We start from the raw sequence: 26,774 nt of genomic DNA, 5'->3' as shown, positions 1-26,774 counted from the left end.
TGTGTGCATGAGTGCATGAACAGCTGCCTTTGAGTGGGGAAGGGGCAGAGAGAGAGAATCTTAAGCAGGCTCCACATACCCAGCACAGAGCCCAATACAGAGCCTGACGTGGGGCTCGATCTCACAAACCGTGAGATCATGACCTGAGCCAAAATCAAGAGGTGGATGCTTAACCGACTGAGCCATCCAGGTGCCCCAACATTTATTGATTGAGATACCAATCAGAATTGCATCCAGTCTGACAGCATTCAACCCAGAATAAATCCTTCCTTCCTTCCATCCTTCCTCAAATCATTCAACCAAAGCCCCAAGCCTATTCCTTCTAACATCCTCTTACAGAGGCGGCCAGTGGTTCTCCCAGAGGCCTTTCTCCCTCGCTGCAAGGAGTAATAAGCTCAGCTTGTTTAACTACGTGTATATTCTTGGTGGCCTTTGGCTCGAGGGCGTTGACAACGTTTTGGCTTTTTCTTTCTCTGGGGACGCTAGCTTAGAGGGGGGAGGAACCACCTGCCATATACGCAGACTAACTACCTCACAGTTACCAGGCTGTGAGGAAGCCCGGTCAGCCCACGACAGGAGGCGACACAGAACTCAGTGAAGAGTGAGTCTGCTCAGTCCCTGCATGCTCCGGCCCCACCACCCCTCGACACCCCCACCTTCCTGCTCCAGCTGCCTTCTGACTGCAGCTGCATGAAAGGCCGTAAGCAAGAGCCGCCTGGCCCCGAACTTCTTAAATGTCTGACCCACAGAAACCACGAGAGGTAACAGAATGATTATGGTCTAAAGCCACTGATATTTTGGGTGACTTGACATATACAATAGGTAATTGGAACAGAACTGAAAACGTGTACGAAGCGTCTGGCACACCGTAGGTACTCAGTAAGAGGTAGTTGTTTTTTGGTGCTTGTAGGAAGCAAGGGCTATTGTGTGCAGAATTTCCCAACCACTAAATAATTTTTTTTCCAGTAAATTTCCTTTGACAAAACCTTGTGGATTGATGCCCACAGATCCGCTCAATATATTTTAATCCTGAAACCAAAATAATGTAGTCTGATCAATAATCTTCAGTTAGGGGATGAGCTCATTTGAGAGCAATACTACTATTTTTTCATATAATTTTTTTTGTAAATTTTTAAAAATGTTTATTTATCTTTGAGAGAGAGAGAGAGAGAGAGTGTGTGTGAGAGGAGGAGGGGGAGAGAGAGGGAGACGTAGAATCCAAAGCAGGCTCCAGGCTCCGAGCTGTCAGCACAGAGCCCGATGTGGGGCTCGAACTCACAAACTGCGAGATCATGACCTGAGCGGAAGCCAGACGCTTAACCGACTGAGCCCCCCAGGCACCCCAGCAACTACTATTGCTACTTTTTGAGGAAAGTTTTTTGTTTAGAAAATAAATAGAACTTTGTCCATAACTTCATTATTTATTTATTTTATTTTTAAGGGAAAGAGCATGAGTTGGGGAGAAGGGCAGAGGGGGAGGGGGGAGGGGGTGAGAGAGAGAGAGAGAGAGAGAGAGAGAGAGAGAGGATCTTAAGCAGGTTCCACGCTTAGCTCAGAGTCTGACCCAGGGCTTGATCCCACACAACCCTGGGATCATGACCTGAGCTGAAATCAAGAGTCAGACACTCAACCGACTGAGCTAGCCAGGTGCCCCATAACTTTGTCCATAACTTCAGAATCCACATCAATGGTTGACTGTATTTCCTGACTGTATTTTTCTGTGGGGGTGATACATTGAGCCTAATATGTTAATTAGGATTGACATGACCTGTGGACAAAACGTCTTAGTTGAATATTTTTCAAGTTGCAGAAGTAGCATAGGCCCACAGTAAGAACACAAAATGAAGACATATAATGCCATTTCAACTCCCTTATCCCCCTTCTCCACCTCTCCCCCCACCCTCCCCCCTCATAACTCCCATGACTTAAATCAATGGCCTGGTGTATATTCTCCCACACCTTCTTGCTCATATAGATACAAGCAAGCATATATACATGCATAAAAATGTATATGTATATGTGAAGATATTTAGTTACTTCGTTGGTGGTGTTTACTAAAACAGAATCATATTATACAATTATTCTGCAAATCTGCAACTTGCTTTTTTCGCTTGACAGTGTATCATGATCCCTACAAGTTAGTGGGTGTACAATCTGCATTTGTTTCCTATGGCAGCTGTAATGAATCGCCACCGATGCAGTGGCTTAAAACTACACAAGGTTATTCTCTGCTATCTCTAGAGGCCAGAAGTTCGAAATCTGTTTTATTGGGCTACCGATAAGGCTACTTCCTTCTTGAGGCTCTGAGCTCACAGTGGCTGCCTTGACTTCTTGGTTTGTGGGTTTTCAAAGCGCAGTTTCCCAATCTCCGCCTGCATCACAGTGTCAGTTTCTCTTCTGTAAATCTCCATCTGCTTCTGTTTCATAAGGATGCCCGTGATTAATTAAAACTCACCAGATAATTCAGGGTAATTTCCATATCTCGAGATACAGCATTGAATCACATCTGCAATTTTTTTTTTTTTTTTTTTACCATATTGTAGAGGAGAGGTTTAGGCCACAGGCTGGAGCGATGGAATGTGGAAAGGGCCCATATCAACTTATCAACCCCCTGGCCAAATACAAACGGCCCATTAGACGACCCACCTCAAAATATCTGTAAGCCCTACCTGACCAATGGGTTACTTACACCGAGACGCAGGTACCGAAAAAGGAAAACTCGTACCTCCCCATACTTCTTCATCTTCTCCCTTTAAATACAGCCCTCACCCCACTGCCTGTGGCAGACAGGGTCTCCTGTGTTGTCCTGGCCCAAAGTTCCCTTGTAGAGTATACACTAAACTTCTATCTCCCTTGTTTTACTTTGGGTGAATCTTTTCACTGGCCTACCACACTGGCTCCTACTCAATCGGGTCACCTCACATTTGGGAGCCCCCATCTGATCAGGAGAGACACCACATATACAAAGCAACATTCTCAGCTTCTAGGGATTAGGAACTGGTTATTTTGGGAGGGGGATATTATTCAGCCTGCCACAACATCTAAATCTACCTTTTAATCTCATATATTTAGACACAACACATATATAAAAGGGACTATATCAGCGTCCTTGGGCGGCTCAGTCAGTTAAATGTCTGACCCTTGGTTTCAGCTCAGATCATGATCTCATGGTTTTATGAGTGCAAGCCCCACATCAGGCTCTGTGTTGACCGCCCAGAGCCTACTCGGGATTCTCTGTATCCTTCTCTCTCTGCCCCTCCCCTGCTTGCGCTGTCTCTTTCTCAAAATAAATAAATATAGTTTTAAAAAATTGAAAAAGAAAATACAAGGGACTATGTCATACATGCTGGAGTATTTTTTTAAAGCACAGGCTTAAAAAAATTTTTTTTTTTCTGTATCCCTTCACTTTTCTAAGGTTACTTGTGTTGACATGTGTCCTACACTTTTCTCCATGCTCACATAACTACGTGTAAATATTGTCAAATAAAAAAACAAATCTGGGGCACCTGGCTGGCTCAGTCAGTGGAGCATGGGACTTGATCTCAGGGTTGTGGGTTCGAGCCCCACATTGGGTGTGGAGATTACTTGAAAATAAAATCTTAAAAAAACAAAAACAGAAACGGAGCACCTGGGTGGCTCAGTCGGTGAGCATCCGACTTCAGCTCAGGTCATGATCTCACGGTTTGTGGGTTTAAGCCCCAGAGTCGGGCTCTCTGCTGTCAGCACAGAGCCCACTTCAGCTCCTTTCTCCCCATCTCTCTCTCTGTCTCTCCCCCCCCCCTCGCGCACGTGCGCTCTCTCTCTCTCTCTCTCTCTCTCTCTCTCTCTCTCCTTAAAATAAACATTTAAAAAACAAACCACAACCAAATCTGATTTAGATAAGAGACTTTACTTGAAAGAATTATTGGAGTGGGAAGGGGACTCTTGCCCTGGAAGAAAGCGCAATGAAAAGGTGGCTCGATTGAATAGCAGATCTGAGGACTTTTTACCCTGAGGCAACCATATTGGGAACTGGGCAGGGTGGGGGGGCGCGAGGGGGGGACCCTTTAATGTGGGTTACAAGCTGGCTCAGTGGGTTAAAGTGGGTTAAAGTTCCTAGGCCTGGAGGAAGAAGAGGAATTTAGCCAGTTGGTAGGTTCTGCGTCTGGCTTTGTCCTAGGGGAACGAGAGAGCATTTTTGGGTCTTGCCTAATTCTTGGGAATTGTGTTTCTTTGCAATATGCCACTTCTGAGAATACAAAAGTGTGGGGGCATTTCTTACTATATTCCAGGAGTACACGGATCGAGTAAAATTAAACCCTGTCAATGTATGAGGTGTAATGGGTTGTTCGCTTTACAAAAATGAGATCACATTAAACGTACTTCTCTATACCTTGCTTTTTTCCGCTCAAAATTAGCTACAGAACATCCTCCCAAGTCCTGGGAGGACTCCCAAGTCCTCTTTTCCATATGCTGTTGTACCGTGATGTGCGGTCATCCCTCTACGGATGACCATGTTCTTCAACAATTAAAAAATAAGTTCGTTTCAACTTTGGGGTTCCTGTAAGATGCTAAACTTGGGATTCCTAAAGCTACATTTCAGTTTTCAAAATCTATGTTCTTTCTTAGAACTTTCTTACAGAACCGCCAGCTCCTTTGAATTTACCTCTCTCTTGCTCCTTCTTCAGACCCTCCTCCCCCGCTGCCCCGTTGCCCAGGGAGGGAGGTGGTTAGGAAACACCCGTCTATAAAGACACCTTTTCTCTCGTCTCCCTATCTTCCCCTTTCTGCTGGACCCGCGGGCCCCTCCTGCCGGGGGTGGGGGGTGGTGTGTGTGTGTGTGTGTGTGTGTGTGTAGGGGGAGCTGGGGGGAGGGTGGGGGCGGGTGTCAGGAGCTTCCCGAGCGCAGTAGCTCGGTCCTCCTGGGTCCACAGAGGCCTCGCAAGGCGTGGTCCAAGCGCGGGCGCCCATAGTGCGCGCCAGCGGGTGGCACCTGCGGGACAGGTCAGCGCGCCCAACCCACCCGAGAGGAAGGAGGCGCGCCGAAGGGACGCGTCGCCCCCATCCCTCTGGGGTTTCTCCCAGGTTTTCACCCAGAACAGCACTAAAGCGTCCTCAGTTCTTTTAGATTGGATAGGAAGTATCTTTCATAAATTAGGCAGAGGGAGGAGGCCGGGCGGTCAGGGGGTGGAGCCAGCCGCTCCTTTCCAGTTGGCAAAGTTCAGGCGGCTGCGAAGTCACGGCCCCCGAGGTCGGGGCGCGGGGGCACAGCCTTGCAACGCCTCACGTGCCGGTTCGCGACAGGGAACCGTAAGACCCTGACATGCATATCAGGGGCCGCCCGTCGCCGTGGCTCCTCTGCCGGGGCGGGGACAGACAGCGCCCCGCGACCCGCAGCTCCCCCGGGGGCGCCAGGCGCTGACCTGCAAATGTTCGGTCGGGCCGCGCGGGCCTGACAGGGGAGGCGCCCAGCCAGCCCGACGAGGGAGGCACGCGAGCTCGCTCGCGCGCGCGCGGGCACTGGGTCGGATCCCGCCGGCCGCCCAGGCACCGCCCCCGCCGGTTTTCCCCGCCCCGGCACGTCGGGGGGTTCCGGGCGCCCAGACTGCAGGGGACCGCATGGAGGCGGCCTCGCCCGCGGGACCCGCCGCCCCGCAGCCGCGCGCCCCGGGGGCAGCGGGGGGGCTGGGCAGCTTGCTGCGCGGGCTCCAAGGCCAGCTCTTCACCTGGTGAGTGCGGGGCGCGGGGGGGGGGGTTGTACGGGGGCAGGGGCGAGGGTGCCCGCGGGCAGTGGGGGGGGGGGGGGTGGGTAGCCTGCTGCACGGACTCAAAAGCCAGCTTTTTGTCTGGTGAGTGCGGGGGTGCCCGGCGGGCGGTGGGGTGTGCCGGGGGCGGGGCAGCGGGGGTGCCGTGCAGCCTGCTGAGCGGGCTCAAAAGCCAGCTTTTCACCTGGTGCGTGGGGGAGGGGGGGACGGGGGCAGCCGGGGCAGGGGTGGGGCGGCCGGGGCCCCTGCGCGCACGTGGCTGCGCGGCACACGCGGCCGGGGTGGCGGGGGCCGGGGGGGGGGGGCGGCGGCCGCGCGGACTCGGGGGCCCGTCCGGGTCCCAGCGGCTCGGCACGTGCGGCCGGGACGCGGCCGCCCACCTGGCTTTGTGAAGCGCCGCGCGCTCCTCCCTCGGCGCCCTCTTGGAAATCGTGGGCTTGGGAGTGAGACGATTTGGGGGAAGTCGGCCGCGTGGGCGCGGCTGGGTCGCTCCCCGGTGCCCAGCCCCCTCCCCTGCGCGGCGGGCCGGGGCCGGACGCCCCGGGGATGTTGCGAAGGAGGGGTGTCCAGCCTCCGGCGCGGCAGGTGGGCGAGCCCGCGTTCTTTCGGCCGCCCGAGCGCGTCGGACCCGGCCCGCGATCCTCTCCCCTGACCGGGGAGTTCACCCAAGTGAGGAGTCAGGGCTAAGTTGCGCTGTGCCGCCGCGAGGTCGTGCGCAGCCTGCCTCCTTCCTGGGCCTGAGCGGGGTGCACGGCCCTCCCGGCGTGGGGGGGGGGGGGCCCGAGCCGCCGCCGGGGTCGCCGTGCTCTGCGGGAAGCAGGAATGTGCTTAGGGACCGGCAGCGCCTGGGATGGGGTTACTGGAGGGAGGCCGTGCCTCCTGGACTCGCACGTGCACTGAGTGTCCGCTGGGTTGGGGTGCTGGGCTCAGCCGTTTCTGTGGACGCTGTCATGTCACCTCGACCACTTTATGAGGTGGCACTCTTCCCACAGCCACTCTGCTGGTGGACAAAGGAGGCTAAGCCGTTTGCGGGGGGCCACGGGATGGCCAGGAAAGGGTGGTGCCCGCAAGCCCCGGCCAGACTGGGCCGTAACAACTTCTGGCCCCCGGCTCCTCGTGAAACAGGCTTTTGCCTTTATTTATTTACTTGTCTTCAGATGAACAAAGCACATTTCCCGTTGAAGATTGTGAAAACTCGTTTTCAAAACCGGGTCGAGAATGGTGTGTGCATTTTCGTCGTGGAAATGAGTGTAGTTCGCAATAGATGCCTGTGCAAAGTCGGGCCCAAATCGCCTTGGATCGTCCAGCTGTGTATGTCCTGACGCACGTCCACAGGCTCTCAGCTGGGAGGCAGGGTAGGGCAATGGCTCAGGGCCCGGTTCTTCTGCACTCTGATCCCGTCGGTGCCGCCTGCCGCTTCCCAGCCGGGTGACTTTGGGGAAGTCGCTTAACCTGCCTCTGTCCCGTTTTCCTGTTTGTAAAATGGGGATAATAACAGTTCCCACCTTGTAGGGAGAATGTGAGGATTACGTGGCTGGGCCCACGGCCTGGCTCGTGGTACTGCTCTGTATCCATCAGTCGTTAGCCACCATTAGCCCTCCGTTCCTGGGGGCTGGGAAATGGGGTGGCGTACCCCGAGGTGCCAGGGGCCCGGGGGATGGGCAGACAGTACGCCAGATGGATACCCATTGAGCGAGATGTCAAGGCTTAGATGACAAGGCTTCGCGATGATTTCTTTTTTTTTTTTTTTTTCTCCGAATGTTCTAATCCTTTAGCAAGGATTAGCAATCATTTCTTTTTTTCCTCCTAACGTTCTGATATTTTCAAAATCCTGGTATGTTGTAGTCAGGAGTATCTAATGTACTGGATCAGACTAGGAAACATTGCAAACCAGAATCCAAAGTGTCTGGACGGTTGCCAGAGGTAGGAATGAAAACCTTCACGAACAAAAGAGTTCTGCCAACCAAAAAAAAAAAAAGGTTCCAGCCCAAGATCCTTGGAATAAAGACGGATAAAGGGGAGAGTGCATCCTCCCCTCTCATATTTAGAAGAAATAGAAGAAATCTCATCTTTAGATACAAAGATGAGATTTTTTTCTATCTCTGAACACACTTTTTTGTGTCTCCTTTATGGATTTTTACTTTCTTCCTTGTGTGAAAGCTGTTTGTGGCCATCTCATATTCCTGATGGACGCAGTCCTTAGCAGGAATTAAGTCTTTTCCCTTTTTCTATCTCTCACAACCCTACCACATCAGTGAGTGAATAGAAGAAGGATGACAGGGTTCTAGAGGCTTCCCTTCTGTTCTGCCACACTCGCTGCACTCTCCCCTTTATCCGTCTTTATTCCGAGGATATTGGGATGGAGGCTTTTTTTCAGTTGGCAGAACTCTTGTTCATGAAGGTTTTCATTCCTACCTCTGGCAACCGTCCACACACCTTGGATTCTGGTTTGTAGTTTTTCCTTGTCTGATCCAGCAATCAGAAAAGTGCAGTTTAGGGGTGCCTGGGTGGCTCAGTCGGTTAAGCGTCCGACTTCGGCTCAGGTCACGATCTCGCGGTCCGTGAGTTCGAGCCCCGCGTCGGGCTCTGTGCTGACAGCTCAGAGCCTGGAGCCTGTTTCGGATTCTGTGTCTCCCTCTCTCTGACCCTCCCCCGTTCATGCTCTGTCTCTCTCTGTCTCAAAAATAAATAAACGTTAAAAAAAAAATTAAAAAAAGAAAAGAAAAGTGCAGTTTACCAGATATCCAGTATTCCTCATACTCAACATTTTAAACTCTCAGTATTAAAACTCACCTTCCAAATTTGAGTTTGGCTTCGCAGATCCCTAACCTTGGCCACGGAACCATGGGGATGGGCAGAGGCTGGTGAGTGGGTGGATAGTACAAGGAGAGATAGTTTGTATGTAGAGGGACACGATTCTTTTCTACTCCTTTTACAAAAAAGGGGAAACTGGGTACTGAACACTGGAGAAACAACTGGGTTGTTTTTTGGCAACTGGGTACTGAACACAGGAGAAACATTTGGGGCCTGTTATCATTATGCGAGGCATGTATTCTAGGTAACCCCAACTCCTTATATACTTGCCTCACTAATAGATACTTTTTTTCCTTTGGTTAAGAATGTCAGATCACTCATTTGATAACAGTTTATTGAGGACTTACTATGTGCCAGGCATTCATGATGAGAAGCACTGTGCGTTTCCAAGTGGACTCTGCTTGTAATTTAAGCTTTTGTCATTTATTGCTGTTAACTCAAAGACAAATAGTGTGATGGGATATGGGTTTCCAGGAGTACCTGAGGATATTTACTTAATTGTATATATTTAGCAACTTACACCCTAACACCTACAGTCTAATTCATGTATGAAAAAAAAAGCATGGTTTTTATAATGACTATCAAGTTTGCATCTGTAGCAAAAACCGTGAAATATTATTTCACTTACTTATCCTTTTCCCGTTAAATAGATGGTAAGCTTTTTTTTGGGTTATATTTATTTTCAGAATTTTATTCTGATGAAAAATGAGTTTACATTCATTTTAAATACAATATGCAGACACATATAAAAAGAAGACCAGGGGGCACTTGGGTGCCTCAGATGGTTGAACGTCTGACTCTTGATTTCGGCTCGGGTCACGATCCCAGGGTTGTAGGATCAAGCCCCACGTCTGGTTCCACACTGAACATGGAGCCTGCTTGAGATTCTCTCTCCTTCTCTCTGTCTCTCTCTCTCTCCCCCTACACCCCTCCCCCACCTGTGTGCTTGCACGCATGCTGTCTCTCTCAAAAATAGATTTAAAAATTCAAAAAATTAAAAAAAATAAAAAGATCAGAAACATTTACACTCCACTAACTATATCTTTATATTTTGTGTTTATTTCTAGTCTTTTATTTTTGAATTTTGTGAGGATGTCTGATGGATTATACTAAGAGACTTTTTGGTACAGTAATCTATTATTTTTAAGTATCGTGTTGATGTAGAATTATAGTTTTCTTTTCTTTTTTTTTTTTTAAATATGTTTGAGAGAGAGAATGCGTGGGGGAAAGGGAGAGTGAGAATCCCAAGCAGGCTCCACGCTGACAGCCCAGAGCCCGATGCGGGGCGCTAACTCACAGAACCGTGAGATCGTGACCTGAGCTGAAGTGGGACACTGAACCCTCTGAGCCACCCCAGGCACCGTTAGAATTCTAGTTTTTAATTCTTACTAATTTTTCTACATCTTTTCATTTATTTATTGTCGAAGTTGGTAAGGTTTTCGAGGGCACAGTCTTTATCCCATTGTTTTTGTAGCACAGTGCAGGACATGTGTTGATGTGTTCTTTCCTTTGCCCATCCTAGAGCGTCTGTGATGTTCCAGGTTCTAGACTACTCTGCGGCCCGCAGACTTGAATAGGATTTAGTGTGTGTTTCCAAGAGAAATCGAGTTCTGGTAAGAGGTTATGACCCGTGTGGTAGAGGCGAGCACATAGTACAGATGGCACAAAGGAGGGGGAAATAGAGCTCACCAGGGTGAGGTGGGGCTGGGAAGCTTGGCAGGGAAGGTGATCAGGAATATGAAGCGGGAATAAGGGTTTTCCAGGTGAACAAGGGGAGGAAGGGCAGTCCAGGCTTGGAGGTCCCAGAGAACGTAAGGAAAGGCAGGTCGGTCAGTGAACACGAGCACACCTCTGATTGTGCAGCCAAGGGCTTGGCCCTGTGGCTCCTCCTTTCTGTTCACGTTCTTTGTTTCAAAGGTGAAGGCCCAGAATTTTTTTTTTTTTAATCTCAGAGAGAGAGAGAGAGATAGCGTGTGTTTGCACACGTGCGAGGTGGGGAGGGGCAGAGGAAGAGGGAGAGAGAATCTCAAGCAGGCTCCATGCTCAGCAAGGAGCCCAGCTCGGGGCTCGATCCCACAACCGTGAAATCATGACCTGAGTCGGATGCTGAAATGACAGAGCCACCCAGGTGCCCCAGGCCTGGGAATTTTTGAACGAATTTGAATTTAGTGGTGTTGAACCACACCTCCTTCATGTATTCACTCAACAGACATCTACTGAGTGCTCACTGCGTGCACGGCACAGTCTTAAGCTGGTCTGCTGCTCTGCCGGAGGGTATTGTTCTGTGGTGTTATTTAAGCAGAGGTGTAAGTCGAGGGGCTTTTTGTGGCCTGTGCAAGTGTGGGATTAGGAAACTCTAGATCATACCAGTCTCCAAAATATCTCCTTCCTTTTGCACTTTCATCTGTGAGATTATTTAATTGACATCTGCCTCTTCTGACCGCAGGACACGAGGGATCCTGCTTACTTTTTGTCACTGTTGCATACTCTGCCGAGCACAGCACCTACCTTATAATAGATGCACAGCGAACATCAGATGATTGAGTGAATCCCTAATTCCCAGTAGGAATTTTATTGTAATCACATCTCTTTTTTAAATTTTTTTTTTTCAACATTTATTTATTTTTGGGACAGAGAGAGACAGAGCATGAACGGGGGAGGGGCAGAGAGAGAGGGAGACACAGAATCGGAAACAGGCTCCAGGCTCCGAGCCATCAGCCCAGAGCCTGACGCGGGGCTCGAACTCGCGGACCGCGAGATCGTGACCTGGCTGAAGTCGGACGCTTAACCGACTGCGCCACCCAGGCGCCCCTGTAATCACATCTCTTTAAAACAAACAAACACACACACACACACACATACACACACACACACACACACACAGGCACACATTCCTGGGGCGCCTGGACAGCTCAGTCAGTTGACCGGCTGGCTCTCGATTTCAGCTCAGGTCATGATCCCAGGGTTGTGGGATCAAGCCCCACTTTGGGCTCCTCGTTGACAGCACAGAGCCTGCTTGGGATTCTGTCTCTCTCTGGACCTCTCCCCCTGCTCATGCACACACTCTCTCTCTGTCTAAAATAGAATAAAATAAGATAAGATACATTTCTGTTCAGGGCTGTATGTTTATAACGTAGTCATGTCGTGTTCATCTGTTTCGTTGTTTCTCAGTCAGCCTTATTGACGTTTTAGGTGGAATAATTCTTTGTTGGGGGACCGTCCTGTACGCTGTAGGGTGTAGCAGCACCCTGTGGTCTCTACCCGCTAGAGGCCAGCATAGCCTCCCCCCACCCCACCTCTGAGTTGTGACGATCAATAATCTTCCCAGACATTGTCAAATGTCTCCTGGAGGGACAGAATCCCCCTTGGATGAGAACCTCTGATTTAGCCCTATTGTCTCTAACTAATTGCCGTAGAGTATTCTGTGACTGCCAGGTCCTCCAGTGGTGGCCCCACCCAAGTAGTTTTCCGCTCCTGGCCTCCACAAACTGTGGTGAGTGTGCCCCTACGTGTCCCCTTATGTCCTGGGGAAGAGCTAGAGGCCAGGCTCAAGGTGTGAGTCCTTCCAGGTGACTTTAAGTAGAAGAGAGGGGATGAGCCCCAGGATGGAGACTCCATGGGCCTCACGGAATCCTGCTGGTTGCGATTCTCTCCTTCCCTGCAGGCTGTTCTGTGACCTCGGCTTTATCAGCAGCTGCTCTGGGGGAAGAAGGAGGTGGCCTCTTGAGGTTGTGGCCCATTAGCCCTGAGAGTTGGGAGGGGTGGGTGGAGGAATGAGTTTTGGCTGGACAGCCTGAGCCTTTTTATGAACCTCTCAATAGTGCAGGGCGTTGGGCAAGGGACAGGCAGTGATTGTCCCCGTGCAGCGTGGGACAGAGGTCTGGGTGGACTTTGCCAGCTTCTCTCCCAGGCGCCCTGAGCGGCCTCCGCCTGTTCTCCGCCCCGGGCTGTAGCCCTCTCCCTTGGCAGACCGCTTGCAGACAACGTTTGTGTTCCTCTTGTCTCTGCTCCTTTCTCCGGGTTGCTTTGGGGAAGTATGAGCTGACTGCCAGGGCTTACTCCCCATCTCGACAGCACTTGCAGAACATTCCTGGAGTCCCCCTCTCCCCTTCAGTCCCTGTTGTCACCGTGCCCTGTAGCTTCCGTTTGTGCCTCTTCGTGCCGCAGTCCCATCCCCGTGCAGGAGCCAGATGACGTCAGATAAAACCAGAGACTGTCGGGAGCTGCCGGCACAGAAGAGCTCACCCCTTATCGGACGTCTTCCTCACCTTCATCAGTAAGGTCGTAGGCCGTCCCATACAGGTATTTTTGGTCCTTTTGATGGCAGGCGAGTAACTTGCCCAAGCGCGCATGGCTGGTGAGAGGTGGGCCGTGGCGGTTTCATTGGCCTCTGACGACCAGACCTGCTTTACCGTTTCAGAAATCCCCCTGCGTTGTGTTCAGGCTGAAGCTTCGGACCTGCACCGGGTCTGCAAACACGGGGACGCTCTTGGGGTTCCCTGGAGGTTCCTCAGGGTCCATTATGGGGGCAAGTTGGGAAATGGGAACTGTGGGCTTCCGGGCCGGTCTCCGGCAACCGCCGGGTGTGTCGGTCTGCCTGCCTTGTAGTCGGACTTTTAAGCCAGGTGCTTGGGGACAGGGTTCTGGAGCTGCGGGAGGTCTGAGCGCTACGGGTGACTGGGTGGAGCTCTAGCTGTGGCCGTTTGTCCCATCCCTCCTCATCTTCCCTGCCCGCCGTCCTCCTTTACCTGAACACAACTATTGTATTTTTAGTCGTTTTCATTGTGGTAAAATATATGTAACATGAAATTTACCGATTGAATCATGTTAAGTGTACAATTCAGTGACGTCAAGTGCGTTCACGATATTGGGCAGCCATCACCGCTGTCCAGTCCCAGAATTTAGTCATCATCCCATCCAGAAACTCTGTATGTCTTGAACACTAGCTCCGCGCCCCCCTGTCCCTCAGCCCCCCGTAAGCACCATTGTCCTTTCTGTCTCTGTGAACTCGACTGTTCTAGATCCCGCATGTAAGTGCAGTCATGCGATATTGGTCCTTTGGTGAGGTCCAGGCTTCTCGAGGCGAACTCCAAGGCTCCCCGTACTGGGCCGCCTCCCAGAACATCACCTCCCTGTGTTCTGGGGACGGCAACAAGCCTCTGCTTCCCCTGCACACACCTCAGCGTGCACATTTACCCATAGCTTCCCTGGTGGATGCTTTCCCTGTCCGACCTCTTATGGCTGCTTCCAGAGTGTGGACATTGAGTCACTTGGTCCTTTTCCCTTGTCTCTCTTCACACACATCTTGGCTTAGGTGCCTTCTGTCCTAACTCCTTGCATTTACCATATCATGACATAATAGGTAATCATCACCAGCCTGGGACAATGCCTTGAAAAAAATTTAAACAAAATTTTTAAGAATTCTTTTTCAACGTTTATTTATTTTTGGGACAGAGAGAGAGCATGAACGGGGGAGGGGCAGAGAGAGAGGGAGACACAGAATCGGAAACAGGCTCCGGGCTCTGAGCCATCAGCCCAGAGCCTGACACGGGGCTCGAACTCACGGACCGCGAGATCGTGACCTGGCTGAAGTCGGACGCTTAACCGACTGCGCCACCCAGGCGCCCCGAAATTTTTAAGAATTCTTAAAAAAATTTTTTTTAATGTTTATTTTTGAGAGAGACAGACAGACAGACAGAGCATGGGTGGGGGAGGGGCAGAGAGAGGGGGACAGAGGATCCGAAGCAGGCTCCAGGCTCTGCGATAGCAGCAGAGAGCCTGATGCAGGGCTTGAACTCCCAAAGAAACTCGAGATTATGACTTGAGCCAAAGTCCAACGCTTAACCAACTGAGCCATCCAGGTGCCCCTGTTTTTGTTTTTGTTTTTTTAATGTTTATTTATTTTGAGAGAGAGTGTGCGAGTAGGGAGGAACAGAGAGGGAGGGAGTGGGAATCCCAAGCAGGTCTGAGATGTCAGCACAGAGTGACACGGGGCTCGAACTCGAACTCACAAACCGTGAGATCATGACCTGAGCCAAGATCAAGAGTCAGATGCTTAACCAACTGAGCTGCCCAGGCGCCCCTAGATGTTAGTTCATCTTTGAAGTACCTCTGCTACTTACTTTGTGCCTGGCTTTGAACTGAAATGGTAGCAGTTGGTTTCTAGGAGCGGTAATAACCTTTTTTTCAACAAGATTTGGTAAATCCCATGAAGAAATTAAATTAGGCTATTTTTGAAGAGGAGTTTTCAGAGATGCTTTGAACGGTAGTCACATCTGTGGAAAAAGCAAATTGCCTCCCAAAGTAATTGCTTGTGTATATAAGAGGGGTGTCTGGGTGGCTCAGTCAGTTAAGCATCCAACTTCGGCTCAGGTCATGATCTCTCCGTCTGTGAGTTCGAGCCCCACACCCGGCTTTGCGCAGACAGCTCAGAGCCTGGAGCCTGCTTCGGATTCTGTGTCTCCCCCTCTGCCCCTTCCCTGCTCACGCTCTGCCTCTGTCTTTCAAAAATGAATAAATGTTAAAAAAAAAATTTTTTTTGAATAATAATAAAAGCCAGACTTGGTTGAGTAAAGCTTAGTTGGTGCACTTACAGCAACCTCAGTCTTCCAGAATCTCAGGGTGGATTAACTCGTGTAATCCTTACAGTAATTTTCTGTGGTGAGCATTATAATGCTGTCATTGCCAGCCCCCTTTGACACACGTGGGAGAGGATTCACAGAGAGGTCAAGTATTTTCCCCAACAGTCATAGTCACATAGTAGTAAGGACTGCAACTAGCTTGCACCTCCTCCCCCACAAGGCAGTCTGGCCCCAGAGCCCGTGCTCCTAACCACTGAACTACCCTGCCTCTTGTCAGTTGGGGAGCAAACAAACAAAAAAAAAGACCTTGGACAGTTAGCACGGTTCCCCCACCCCCTCAAGCTTTTTGCTATTTATATCCCCAGGGGTCCCAGAGAGTACATAAAGTCATAGGATATATAATATAATACGTCTTTCTGAAGCATCATTTAATTAATTATACATATATTTATATATATATATGTATATATATATATTCAGGTGGGGGGGCAGGGAGGGAGGGGGAGAGAGAGAGAGAGAGAGAGAGAGAGAGAGAGAGAGAGAGAGAATCTGAAGTAGGCCTTGCTGTATTAGCATAGAGCCTGACATGGGGCTTGCACTCAAAACTGGGAGATCCTGACATGAGCTGAAACCATGAGTCAGATACTTAACTGAGCCATCCAGGCACCCCACTTAATTTATTTTTTATTTTATTGTATTTTATTGTATATTTTTAAAAGTTTAAAAGTTATTTATTTATTTACTTATTTATTTATTTTGAGAGAGAGACAGAGCGTGGGCAGAGAGAGAGAGATTGGGACAGAGAATCCCAAGCAGGCTCCATGTTGTCAGCACAGAGCCTGATGTAGGGCTCAAACCCACAACCCTGAGATCATGACCTGAGCTGACAGCCAGAGGAGGACGCTAAACTGACTGAACCACCCAGGCGCCCCTATTTTATTTTTTTAAGTAGCCTCTATACCCAACGTGGGGCTTAAACTCATGACCCTGAGATCAAGAGTCCCATGCTCCACCCACTGAGCCAGCCAGGCGCCCCTCATTTAGTTTATATTTTAGACTCCAGCTGCATGCAGGCAGAGTAATCATAATCCCTGGCTCATGACACACGTTCACGGTGGGCCCAGGAATGGCCGAACTACTACTTTTGTGCAGTAAGTTCTGCAAACCCATCAGCAGCCCTAAAACCAGAATCTGTGATGGTAACTTACCTGGTCACACCTCTCCCACTCTCCTTCCCCAGCCAGAGATAATCTCACCATTCCCTTGCTCTCTCTCTCTCTCTCTCTTTTTTACAGTTTTGTACCTCTGTGTGTTTCTAAAAAGTATGTGTTCATTATCATTTTTTTTTAGTTTATTAAAAGGATATCATGCTATAGCTAACCTGTTGGGATTTATTTCCCCTTCTGTATCACACTGCCAAGATTCACGCATGCTATCGCCTAATGCCGCAAAAACCCTCCCTTTGACTCTCTATAATATTTTTTGCTGTGAATATGCCGTACTTTATTAATTCAGCTAATGGACATTTGTGTTTTTTCCAAGTTTTTTCCTGTAGTGAACAGGACTTCCAGGAACATTTTTCTTCAGGTCCCCTATCAATCACAGATAAGCATTTCTTTTATACACACACTTCGTGCGCTATGGAGTATCTTGGTGGGGAATGGCCAGATTTGGGGTGTGTAACTAACTGTTCAACTTCACAGAATGCCAGACTGTTTTTCCAAAGTGGTGGTGCCGGGGTGCCTGGGTGGCTCAGTCCATGAAGCGTCCGACTCTCGGTTTTGACTCAGGTCACGATCTCACGGTTTGTGAGTTCAAGCCCCACATTGGGCTCTGCACTGACAGTGCAGAGCCTGCTTGGGATTCTCTCTCCCCTCTCTCTCTGCCCCCCCCCCCACTCACATGTGCGCTCTCTCTCAAAATAAGTAAACTTAAACAAACAAACAAGGGTAGTGGTATCGCTTATACTGCCTCCCGCCGAGTAGGAGAAATCCTGTGAAACATGCATCCTTTCTAACACCTGGTATTATTAGACTTCTAAAGTTTTGACAGTCAGGTGAATGGAAAGAGTATCTCTGATTTGCATATTCCTGATCGCCAGTGCAGGTGGGTCGCTGTCTGCTGGCCTCACGTGTTTCTACTTGGAAGAGATACCCATGTTGTCTTTGCAAGAACCATGTTTCGCACGTTGCTTTTGTACTAACCCATTGGCCCTGTTCACAGTGCAGTTTACATGGATTTTAAGGATCCCCCTGGAGAGCTGAAGAAGTTGGAGCTTGTGTCGGGTTCCCTGCTAATGGTAATTTACTTCTCCTTGCTTAATATTAAGAGGCGATTCTGTTGAAAAGCTTGAGAGTCGGTTGGGTTTCATCAGGAGCAGTAGGAGCTGAGGAAGGAGGCGAGTGAGTTCTTCTGGTGTGAGCCCCGAGGAATGCCGACGGGCTCACAGGAAATCTCCCTGCCGCCCCCACCTCTCCTTCCCTGAAGGGCAAGTGCCAGGAACTTTCTTAGATCAGGCTTAGGCTGCTGTTTCCTGGTGCCCGGTTGGTGTTGGATGAGTGTATTCCTGAGAAACCCGGCTCACCACGGGTGTGGGTAAAGCAGGATTGATTACTTTACGGAACTGGAGGAGGTTAAAGTGCCAAACCACGGAGGGCAGGGACACAGCTGGAGTCGGGAAGCCAGCCACACCGGGATTTTCTGTCCGCGCTTTGACTGGCTGTTGATTTCCTGCTTTGAACTGCAGACTGCTTGATTGTCTTGACCTCGGGATCACATTTGACGGTTTAAACCACACACAGAAATAAGCAAATAAAACCCTTCGCTTTGGAAAACGGTGTTTCTGTTTTGGTGCTCCACAGGAAGGCTCATTTAGATTTTACAGCAGTTGAGAAAACAGCCCTTCGAAATTTGTGATTGGGCCTCCGTGGGCAGGAAGCAGTAGGAGTTTCAAGTTTTATGGGCTGTGACTTCTTGGCTGCTTGTTGAGAACAGGGTTAGTCTGTTTTCCTCCGTGCCTGTGCCAGACTGGGGTGGGTGGGGAGAGGGCGGCGTGTGCTAAACTCTCATCATCCAGACTCTTGAAACATGGCGCACGTACTACCCCACGCTCATCTCGTCCTTCAGAACCCGCTCTACCCCTCCCTGCACCCACCGTGCTGGCCCTTCCCAACTCCCGTTCCTCACCTCTGGAGTGTGTTCCCACTGGTGTCCCTCGTAGAATTCTCAGAGGCGTCTGGGGGTGGCGAGGGTCCTGGAGCGGAGAGGCCAGTCCGCCCCATGTTGACCACAGTTTAACGCCGCCCCCTCCCCGCATCTAGGCTGCAGGACTCACGGTCCTCTTCGGACATGTATCGGAAAACTAGGTGATTTATAGACGTGTTTCACACTTTTCTCATTTCAACCAATCACAGATCGGAGAACAGAGGGAGGCTGTTGAATAGGGCGGTATTATGTCGTCTCTTGTTTTTTGTTTTTTTTTTTTAATTTTTTTTTAAAGTTTATTTATTTTTGAGAGAGACAGAGAGAGAGTGAGCTGGGGAGGGGCAGAGAGAGAGAGAGAGAGAGAGAGACACACACACAATCCGAAGCAGTCTCCTGGCTCTGAGCTGTCAGCACAGAGCCTGACATGGGGCTTGAACTCACGAACCGAGAGATCATGACCTGAGCTGAAGTCAGATGCTCAACCGACTGGGCCACCCAGGCGCCCCTTTTTTTTAAGTTTTTTTAATGTTTATTTATTTTTGAGAAAGAGAGTTGGGGAGACAGAGAGGGAGAGAGAGCACGAGTGGGGGAAAGGCAGAGAGAGAGAGAGACGGACACAGAGTATGAAGTGGGGAGCAGAGAGAGAGGGAGACACAGAATCCGAAGCAGGCTCCAGGCTCTGAGCTGTCAGCACAGAGCCCGACGTGGGGCTCGAACTCCCAGACGGCGAGATCGTGACCTGAGCCAAAGTCAGACGTCTAAACGACTGAGCCACCCCACTGCCCCTGCCCTCTCTCGTTTTCATTAGAACACCCCTTATTCAAATAATCGTTGAACATGTCGTCAAGTGGGTTGTGCTCATCAGTGCCTACTGTCAGAGATGCAGGGTTAATTGGTGTCACTTGATCTCCTTGCATGGTGTCAGACTACTCAATATTACAGGACTTATTTTATTCTCAGGGAGGCCGTGCATAGGATGGGAAAAGTACAGATTACTGAGTTTCTGGCCTTGGGCGAGTTTCTCACTGGGACAGCTGTCCACACAATCCCTATCTCGGGAGAGGTTTTGTGAGATTTAAGTGGAGTAACGTGCATAAGCACTTACTGTGCCACGTGACACACGCTTATTTTTATGAAGCTGCCTCACCTTTGTTAGGATCGTGGGAAAGGTGTTTGAGGCCCTAATAGTCGTGAGCAGTGTTCTTCCTGGGGGACGGTGACACACTGCCTGGATTGCTCCCCAGCTTCTACGATTTGCTAGCTGTGTGACATGGGGCACGTTGTGCGATCTCCGGGCCTCAGTTTCTTTACAAATGGCACTAATCATAGCATCTACCTCATAGGATTGTTGGCAGGATTGCATGAATTAGGACAGTGAAATGTGAAATTGTTGGGCCCGTGCTTGGTACATGGATAGGGCACGCTCAATGTGGTAGATACTATTTTCACTGCTTAAAAAATTTTTTTTATAATTATTTATTTTTGAGAGAGAGAGAAAAAAAAAAAACAAAACGTTAGTGAGGGAGGGGCAGAGAGAGAGGGAGACACAGAATCCAAAGCAGGCTCCAGGCTCTGAGCTGTCGGCATAGAGCCCGATGCAGGGCTCAAACTCACGAGCTGTGAGATTATGACCTGAGCTGAAGTTGGATGCTTAAGGGACTGAGCCCCTCTGGCCTCTATTTTCACTGTTGATAGTAACAATGGTAACAATAATAATAGTTACAATAGTAACAAGAACAGTAATAGTAACATTGTTAGATATTGTATAGATACATATATGGGTGGGGGCACAAAAATATCCCTGACATAGTTTCTGCATTTATAATCTAGCGAAGCAAATGCAACACACATATAAAACACTCCAGACAGTATGGAAAGTGGGGGAAAGACAGCTACAACCCAAATGCCATAGGGTTTGAGAGGTCGGCATTCTGGAACTGAGCACATTTCTTACTTTTTTCCCACAGTTATTTTCTTGGCGTACCAGAATAGAAAGAACACAGGCTTTAGAATCTTTAATTTTTATTTAACGTTTATTTACTTTTGAGAGAGAGAGAGAGAGACAGAGTGTCATCGGGGGAGGGACAGAGAGAGGGAGACACAGAATCCAAAGCAGGCTCCAGGCTCTGAGCTGTCTGCACAGAGCCTGACACGGGGCTTGAGCTCACAAACTGCGAGATCATGACCTGAGCTGAAGTCAGAGGCCCAGCCAACTGAGCCACCCAGGGGCCCCAAGAATCTTATTTGGATGTTAATGCAGTGCTGTTATTTGTTTATCCTATGAACCTTGTTAAAAGACCCTCGAATTTTGGCAAAATGACACCTGCATTTTAGGGTTTATGAAAATCCAGTAAGTTAATATACACAAGAGCTTAGTGAGTTTGAGCCCTGAATTGGACTCTTTCTGCTGTCAGCTCAGAACCTGCTTTGGATCCTCTGTCGCCCCCTGTCCCTGCCCCTCCCCCACTAGCACACGCTCTCTCTCTCTCTCCCTCTCTCAAAAATAAATAAACATTAAAAAATATAAATATATGTTAGATCTTAATACAGTGACTGTTACCCACTAGTTTCCCGTCCTTTTATGGCATAGAGGGTATTAATGTTTCCCCTGTGTTCTTGACTATTTAAGAGTCATGTAGGACAATGTTCACAAGAAGAGATCACTTAGTTTACAATTTTTACTTTTGCTGGTTTGCATAAAACTAGTTCAGTAGTTTGTGGCTTGGTGACATGGATTTATTTTCTCCCTGGCAAATGATGAAAGTGGTTTAATCCAGGAAGGCTCCTGAGCAGCTTTGTCTGCAGTTGTTTAAGAGATTCCTGTTTATTTGCTGTAACTATCTTGTTACTAAGGGAATTCATTGAGATGAATATAAATAGTGAGAACATTATGATTCATGTGTTATTTTAAGGTATCATACCCATTGCTGACCTAGTGTATTACTCTTCTATTGCTGTCAAATCACCACAAACTTAGTGGTTTAAATTTTTTTTAATGTTTATTTATTTTTGAGAGAGAGACAGAGCATGAGTTGGGGAGGGACAGAGAGAGAGAGGGAGACACAGAATCCGAAGCAGGCTCCAGGCTCTGAGCTGTCAGCAGAGAACCCGACGCGGGGCTCACATACACAGACCACGAGATCATGACCTGAGCTGAAGTCCAACGCTTAACCGCCTGAGCCACCCGGGCGCCCCTCAAACTTAGTGGTTTTAAACAACATGTTTATTGTCTGACAGTTCTGTAGGACACACATCTGATGCGGGTCTCACTGGGCTAAAATCGAGGCATTTGGCAGGGACCTTGTATTCTCTTTTGGGAGTTCTGGAGAGAATGGATTGTTGCCCTTTTCTGCTTCTGGACGTGGCCTGCACTCTGTGCCTCCTGGTGCCCGCTCCATCGTCAAAGCCGGCCCTGCTGCCTGTGTCTCTGACCGGCTGACTTTGCTTCTGTGGTCATGTCTCCTGACTGCAGCTGGGCAAGGTTCTCCCTTTAAGGACTTCTGTGATCGGATGGGGCCTCGCCGGACACTCCAGGATGAAGTCCCCCCCCCCCAAACGGTCGTCACAATTGCAAAGGCCCTTTCACCACGTAAAAGGAAAAACCTGTGTTTTCCTACACTCACTTCTTCTGACCACAAATGTATGCGGGTTTTCCCTACATCCACCAATTCTCCAGACCGAAACTGGGTGTCTCACCATTCAGTTATGACACTAACTACCTGGAGTTAGCACAGACCCCACAGGTTAAGGGCTCAGTCCCTCAAGACTGCCCTCTCCCGGCTCCCGACCCCCCGTTTTTTATTATTTATTTATTTTTAACTTTTGTTTTTTTAAATTTTTTTTTCAACGTTTTATTTATTTTTGGGACAGAGAGAGACAGAGCATGAACGGGGGAGGGGCAGAGAGAGAGGGAGACACAGAATCGGAAACAGGCTCCAGGCTCTGAGCCGTCAGCCCAGAGCCCGACGCGGGGCTCGAACTCACGGACCGCGAGATCGTGACCTGGCTGAAGTCGGACGCTTAACCGACTGCGCCACCCAGGCGCCCCTTTTTTTAAATTTTTTTTTTTTAATTTTTTAACTTTTTAATTAACGTTTTATTTTTGAGAGAAAGAGATAGAGTGAGAGGGGGGAGGGGCAGAGAGAGAGAGGGAGACACAGACTCCGAAGCAGGCTCCAGGCTCTGAGCTGTCGGCACAGAGCCCGACGTGGGGCTCGAACTCACAAACCGCGAGATCATGACCTGAGCCAAAGTCGGACGCTTAACTGACTGAGCCACCCGGGTGCCCCATGGACCCCGCTTTTTAGACACCAGTTGTGAGTCCCAGGCTGTCGCCTTGTACAGGGGGTTCTCATGACCCCCCGCCTCAGGTTCAATAATTTGCTGGAGTGGCTCACAGAACTCAGGAAAACAGCTTATTTATTAAACTACTAGTTTATCATGAAAAGATACAACTCACGAACAGCCAGATAGAAGAGATGCGCAGGGCAAGGAATGCGCGAGGGGAAAGGGCGTGGAACTTCACTCTCCCAGCACGTCACTATGTCCACCAACCTGGGAGGTCTCAGTCCTTCGGTTAGGATTTTTATGGAAGACGTCATCGTATAGGCATAGGTGATTAAATCGTTGGTCATTCGTGATTAACTCAACCTCAAGCCCCCTCTCTCCCTCCGGTGGGGCTCAAGGTTACACACCTTTAATCATAAATTGGTTCCCTTGGTAACCAGCTCCCCACCCCCTTAAGAGCTTTCCAAAAGTCACCTCATTAACATAAACTGGGGTGTGATTGAAACGGGCTGGTTCTGAAGACAGAAGATGCTTCTTTCTTATCACTGAGGAAAGAGCTTTGGTGGGGAGCCAAGATTAAAGCATATATTTCTCATTATATCGCAGCATGTAAGGTGACCCATTCACAGGTTCCAGGAGCCTAGGGCGTGGGCACTTTTGAGGAGCCACTGTTCTCCCTACTCTCTTCTACACCAATGTCACACATTGGTGTAGAATCTAAAAGTGGTTCTGATGAGAAAGTAGGGCACAGAGGCACATGAGAGGCTCCGTCAGTTCAGCGTCTGACTCTTGATTTCCGCTCAGGTCATGATCTTGCGCGCGGTTCATGAGATCGAGCCCCACGTCAAGCTCTGTGCTGATGGCCCGGAGCCTGCCTGGGATTCTCTGTCTCCATCTCTGTCTGCCCCTCCCCTGCTTTCTCTCTCCCTCTCTCTCTGTCTCTTCCAAAAATAAATAAATAAACATTTAACAACAATAACAACAACAAAAGAAAGTAGAGCTCAAAGACCACCTAGATGCTGGTGAAAATGTAAACAATAATTCATAAAACGTCAAGGAAATCTTTTCCCAGCTCCTAACCCACAACTTTTGCACGTGGTCAGTGTTTGAAATAATCAACCAAGAATTGCTAGACCCTTTTTAAGTTGCGTGATCTGTTTGAAAGAGATTAGGTAGCTGCTCATTCCTTTGGATGAGCTCCGTCTAGGAGCTCCAGTTAAGGTGGGTTATTGACAAAGTGAGTCGTTCCCTCTGCTGGTTCAGCATTCCTGTTAAAGCCTTTCTCTTGACCCAAATAGCTTGTCTTTATTCATCAGGTCTCAGATGAAATATCACTTCATGAGTAAAGCCTCCCAAGAAATCTCAGATTAGGTTAGGTCCCATCCATCGTACCATTTTTGACAAAATGGGTGGGCCTAGAGGGTATTATGCTAAAGGAAATAAATCAGACTGCTTCTTTGGTGTTTGTCTTCCCTGCTGTATTGTGAATTTGATGAAGGCAGGGCCGGTAATTTCTGTCCTCCCGGAGGCTGGCAGTATCAGGAACCTGCTAGGTGGTAACAGATATTTGCTGAATTGAACTGGATGCCATTAAGAAGGCGGTCATAAAAGTAGGTCACTGTGGGTTGTTGAGGTTGCCTGCCAGGTTGGAGTGTTTCCATCGAGTAGACCAGACTTCTCCCAGAATTCTCTGGTGTCTAGGTAGAAGTCCCGGGGTGGTATACCACTGCAAGGGCTGTCCCCTCTCGTCAGGACGGACACAGAGAGAAACTTGACTTGATCATCTTTGACACAGACCAGCTCCCTCAGACCAGGCTGCGGTGTTCCGGGTGTGCTGTGTCCAGTCCATAGGTGCGGTTACCTTCAAATACTTCAAGTGGCTGTTCTCTGTCTCTCTCTCTCTCTGCATACTTCCTTCTGTGTGTGTGTGTGTGTGTGTGTGTGTGTGTGTTTTAAGGTTCAGTAACCAATCAGGGCAATGAGTGCTGGCCCCTTCAACTAGCATCTGTTTGATTTTCTGCCAAACTCTAATTTTCCAGAGGATTTGATATTGATAGCTTTCTCTTATTGGCTGTGGAATGATATCGTGATGATTAAAGTTCACAGGTATTGCAGGGACGCCTGGGTGGCTCTCGGTTGAGCATCTGACTTCAGCTCAGGTCATGATCTCGAGGTTTGTGAATTCAAGCCCCATGTCAGGCTTGCTGCTATCAGTGAGGATCCCGCTTCGGACTCTCTGCCCACCCCCCCCCCCCCTTGATCCCTCCCTCTCTTGTGCTTTTTCTCTCTCTCAAAAATAGACATTTAAAAAACAAAAGTCAAGTGGCGCCTGGATGTCTCAGCCAGTTGGGCCTCTGACTTTGGCTCAGGTCATGACCTCACATTTTGGGAGTTTGAGCCCTGCGTCCAGCTCTGTGCTGATGGCTTGGAGCCTGGAGCCTGCTTTGGATTCTCTGTCTCCCTCTCTCTGCCCCTCCCATACTAGTGCTCTGTCTCTCTCTCTCTCTCTCAAAAAGAAATAAATGTAAAAAAATAAGTGATCAGAATGTGTTAGGATATATTTGCACGCAAAATTCCAAGTAAAATACAAAATAATTATAATTCTATAGTAACTGACTTAGTTCTGTGATAACCAGTCTGCAGTTATTAAGGAATGTATTATCCATTTTAAATATATATAGGAAAATATAATATTGAAGTCATGTTCAACGATCAGATAAAAGGCCAGACATTTAAAACAGAGATGGCAGTCACATGATCCTGTATTTTTGCAGCTTCACTCATTTTCATCAAATTGGTTAGAGAGAGGGAAAAAAAAAGGAATGGGCCCTCTGTTTTGAAGTTACTTTAACAGAATCATGTAGAAGGGGACATAGTCGGCTTAGCAAATGCACTTTACTTATGCTGGGGGTTTGTATTTTGTACCTGATTCTGCCCCTTTTGGACAACATCTGTTGGGTGACCCATTTCACCTCTCCCAGCCTCCATTTCTTCATCTGTAACCCAACAGCACTTTCCGGTGGATCAACAATTAAATACGATAGGGTACAGAAAAGGTTTGTAAATTTCGAGGCACCGTGGAAGGCATACAGTCAGGTATTCGGATGCTGTCCATTAGCATGAATGTAGTAAATAAATAATATTTGATAATGATGGATGCCCCGTTGGCAAATCCAGGGAGCATTGAGTCAGCAGTTTGGAAACCCTGAATTGTCAACAAAGAATCACAGGTCATGAGGAGGTTGGGGGAGAAACAAAAGAGAAAAGGTGAGCTCTGGGTCCAGATTAGCACAAGGATTCAAAATGAGGAGTCAGGAAGCCTTTTTTTTTTTTTTTTTCCAAATTAAAAAAAACACCTTTTTTAATGTTTATGTTTGAGAGAGGGAGAGAGACAGAGCACAAGCAGGGAGGGGCAGAGAGAGAGGGAGATACAGAATCTGAAGTAGACTCCAGGTTCCGATCTGTCAGCAAAGAGCTCGACGTGGGGCTTGACCTTACGAACCTGGAGATCATGATCTGAGCTGAAGTCAGATGCTTAACTGACTCAGCCACTCAGGTGTCCCCAAGAAGTGTTCTAATGTTATTCTTTGTGCTTGCTTCTGGTCCCTTCACTTTCCTGGTTCTTTTAAGAAGGAACACAGATTTGAAAAAATAGATTTCTCCTTGTTAGAAAATTCGATACATACAAAAGGGGTAAAGAAGAAAAAACCAAAAAAATGTCCCATAGTCCTACCTAAATTCTCTGTTAATTTTAAGGCTCAACCAAGCAGTTTGACCCATCAATCATTCTAGTCACTTCTTCTTACCCCTTCCACTAGTATCCTGCCCTTGTTCCCACAGAGTCGGAATAAAATGAAACAGTTCTGGGAATGAGCAGCGTTGGGAGGTCCAGAGGTTGAAGTTCATACTGGGTGACAACATCCTGAATTACAATTAAATTTTTTTTTAACATTTATTCATTTTTTGAGAGAGTGAGACACAGAGTATGAGCAAGGGTGGGGCAGCCAGAGAGGGAGACATAGACTCTGAAGCACAGAGAGTCAGCACAGAGCCCGACACAGAGCTCGAACTCACAAACCGTGAGATCATGACCTGAGCCGAAGTAGGACGCTTGATCGACTGAGCCACCCAAGCGCCCTGTCCT

The 26,774-nt window shown here is 48.7% G+C and overlaps 1 protein-coding gene across 4 annotated transcripts in view; it reads left to right on the top strand.

Moving 5' to 3' along the window:
• The window catches only part of SLC35F2 (solute carrier family 35 member F2), a 101,647-nt gene that overhangs the window by 38,413 nt on the left and 36,460 nt on the right, over window positions 1-26,774 (top strand). The window contains exon 1 of one of the 4 annotated variants that reach the window (XM_030333492.1): window positions 5,217-5,708. The exons of 2 other annotated variants lie outside the window; for them this stretch is intronic. In XM_030333492.1, coding sequence (XP_030189352.1) covers window positions 5,599-5,708 — 110 coding nt within the window. In that variant the 5' untranslated portion in view covers window positions 5,217-5,598. Of the gene's footprint in view, window positions 1-5,216; window positions 5,709-26,774 lie in introns of those variants that run through there. One more of the 4 variants, XM_030333493.1, reaches the window with a different exon arrangement.

The sequence above is a fragment of the Lynx canadensis genome, chromosome D1 (assembly GCF_007474595.2).
Source record: "Lynx canadensis isolate LIC74 chromosome D1, mLynCan4.pri.v2, whole genome shotgun sequence".
Taxonomy (NCBI): domain Eukaryota; kingdom Metazoa; phylum Chordata; class Mammalia; order Carnivora; family Felidae; genus Lynx; species Lynx canadensis.
Note: the sequence above shows the minus strand (reverse complement) of the source record. Positions and strands in the feature narration are given on the sequence as shown.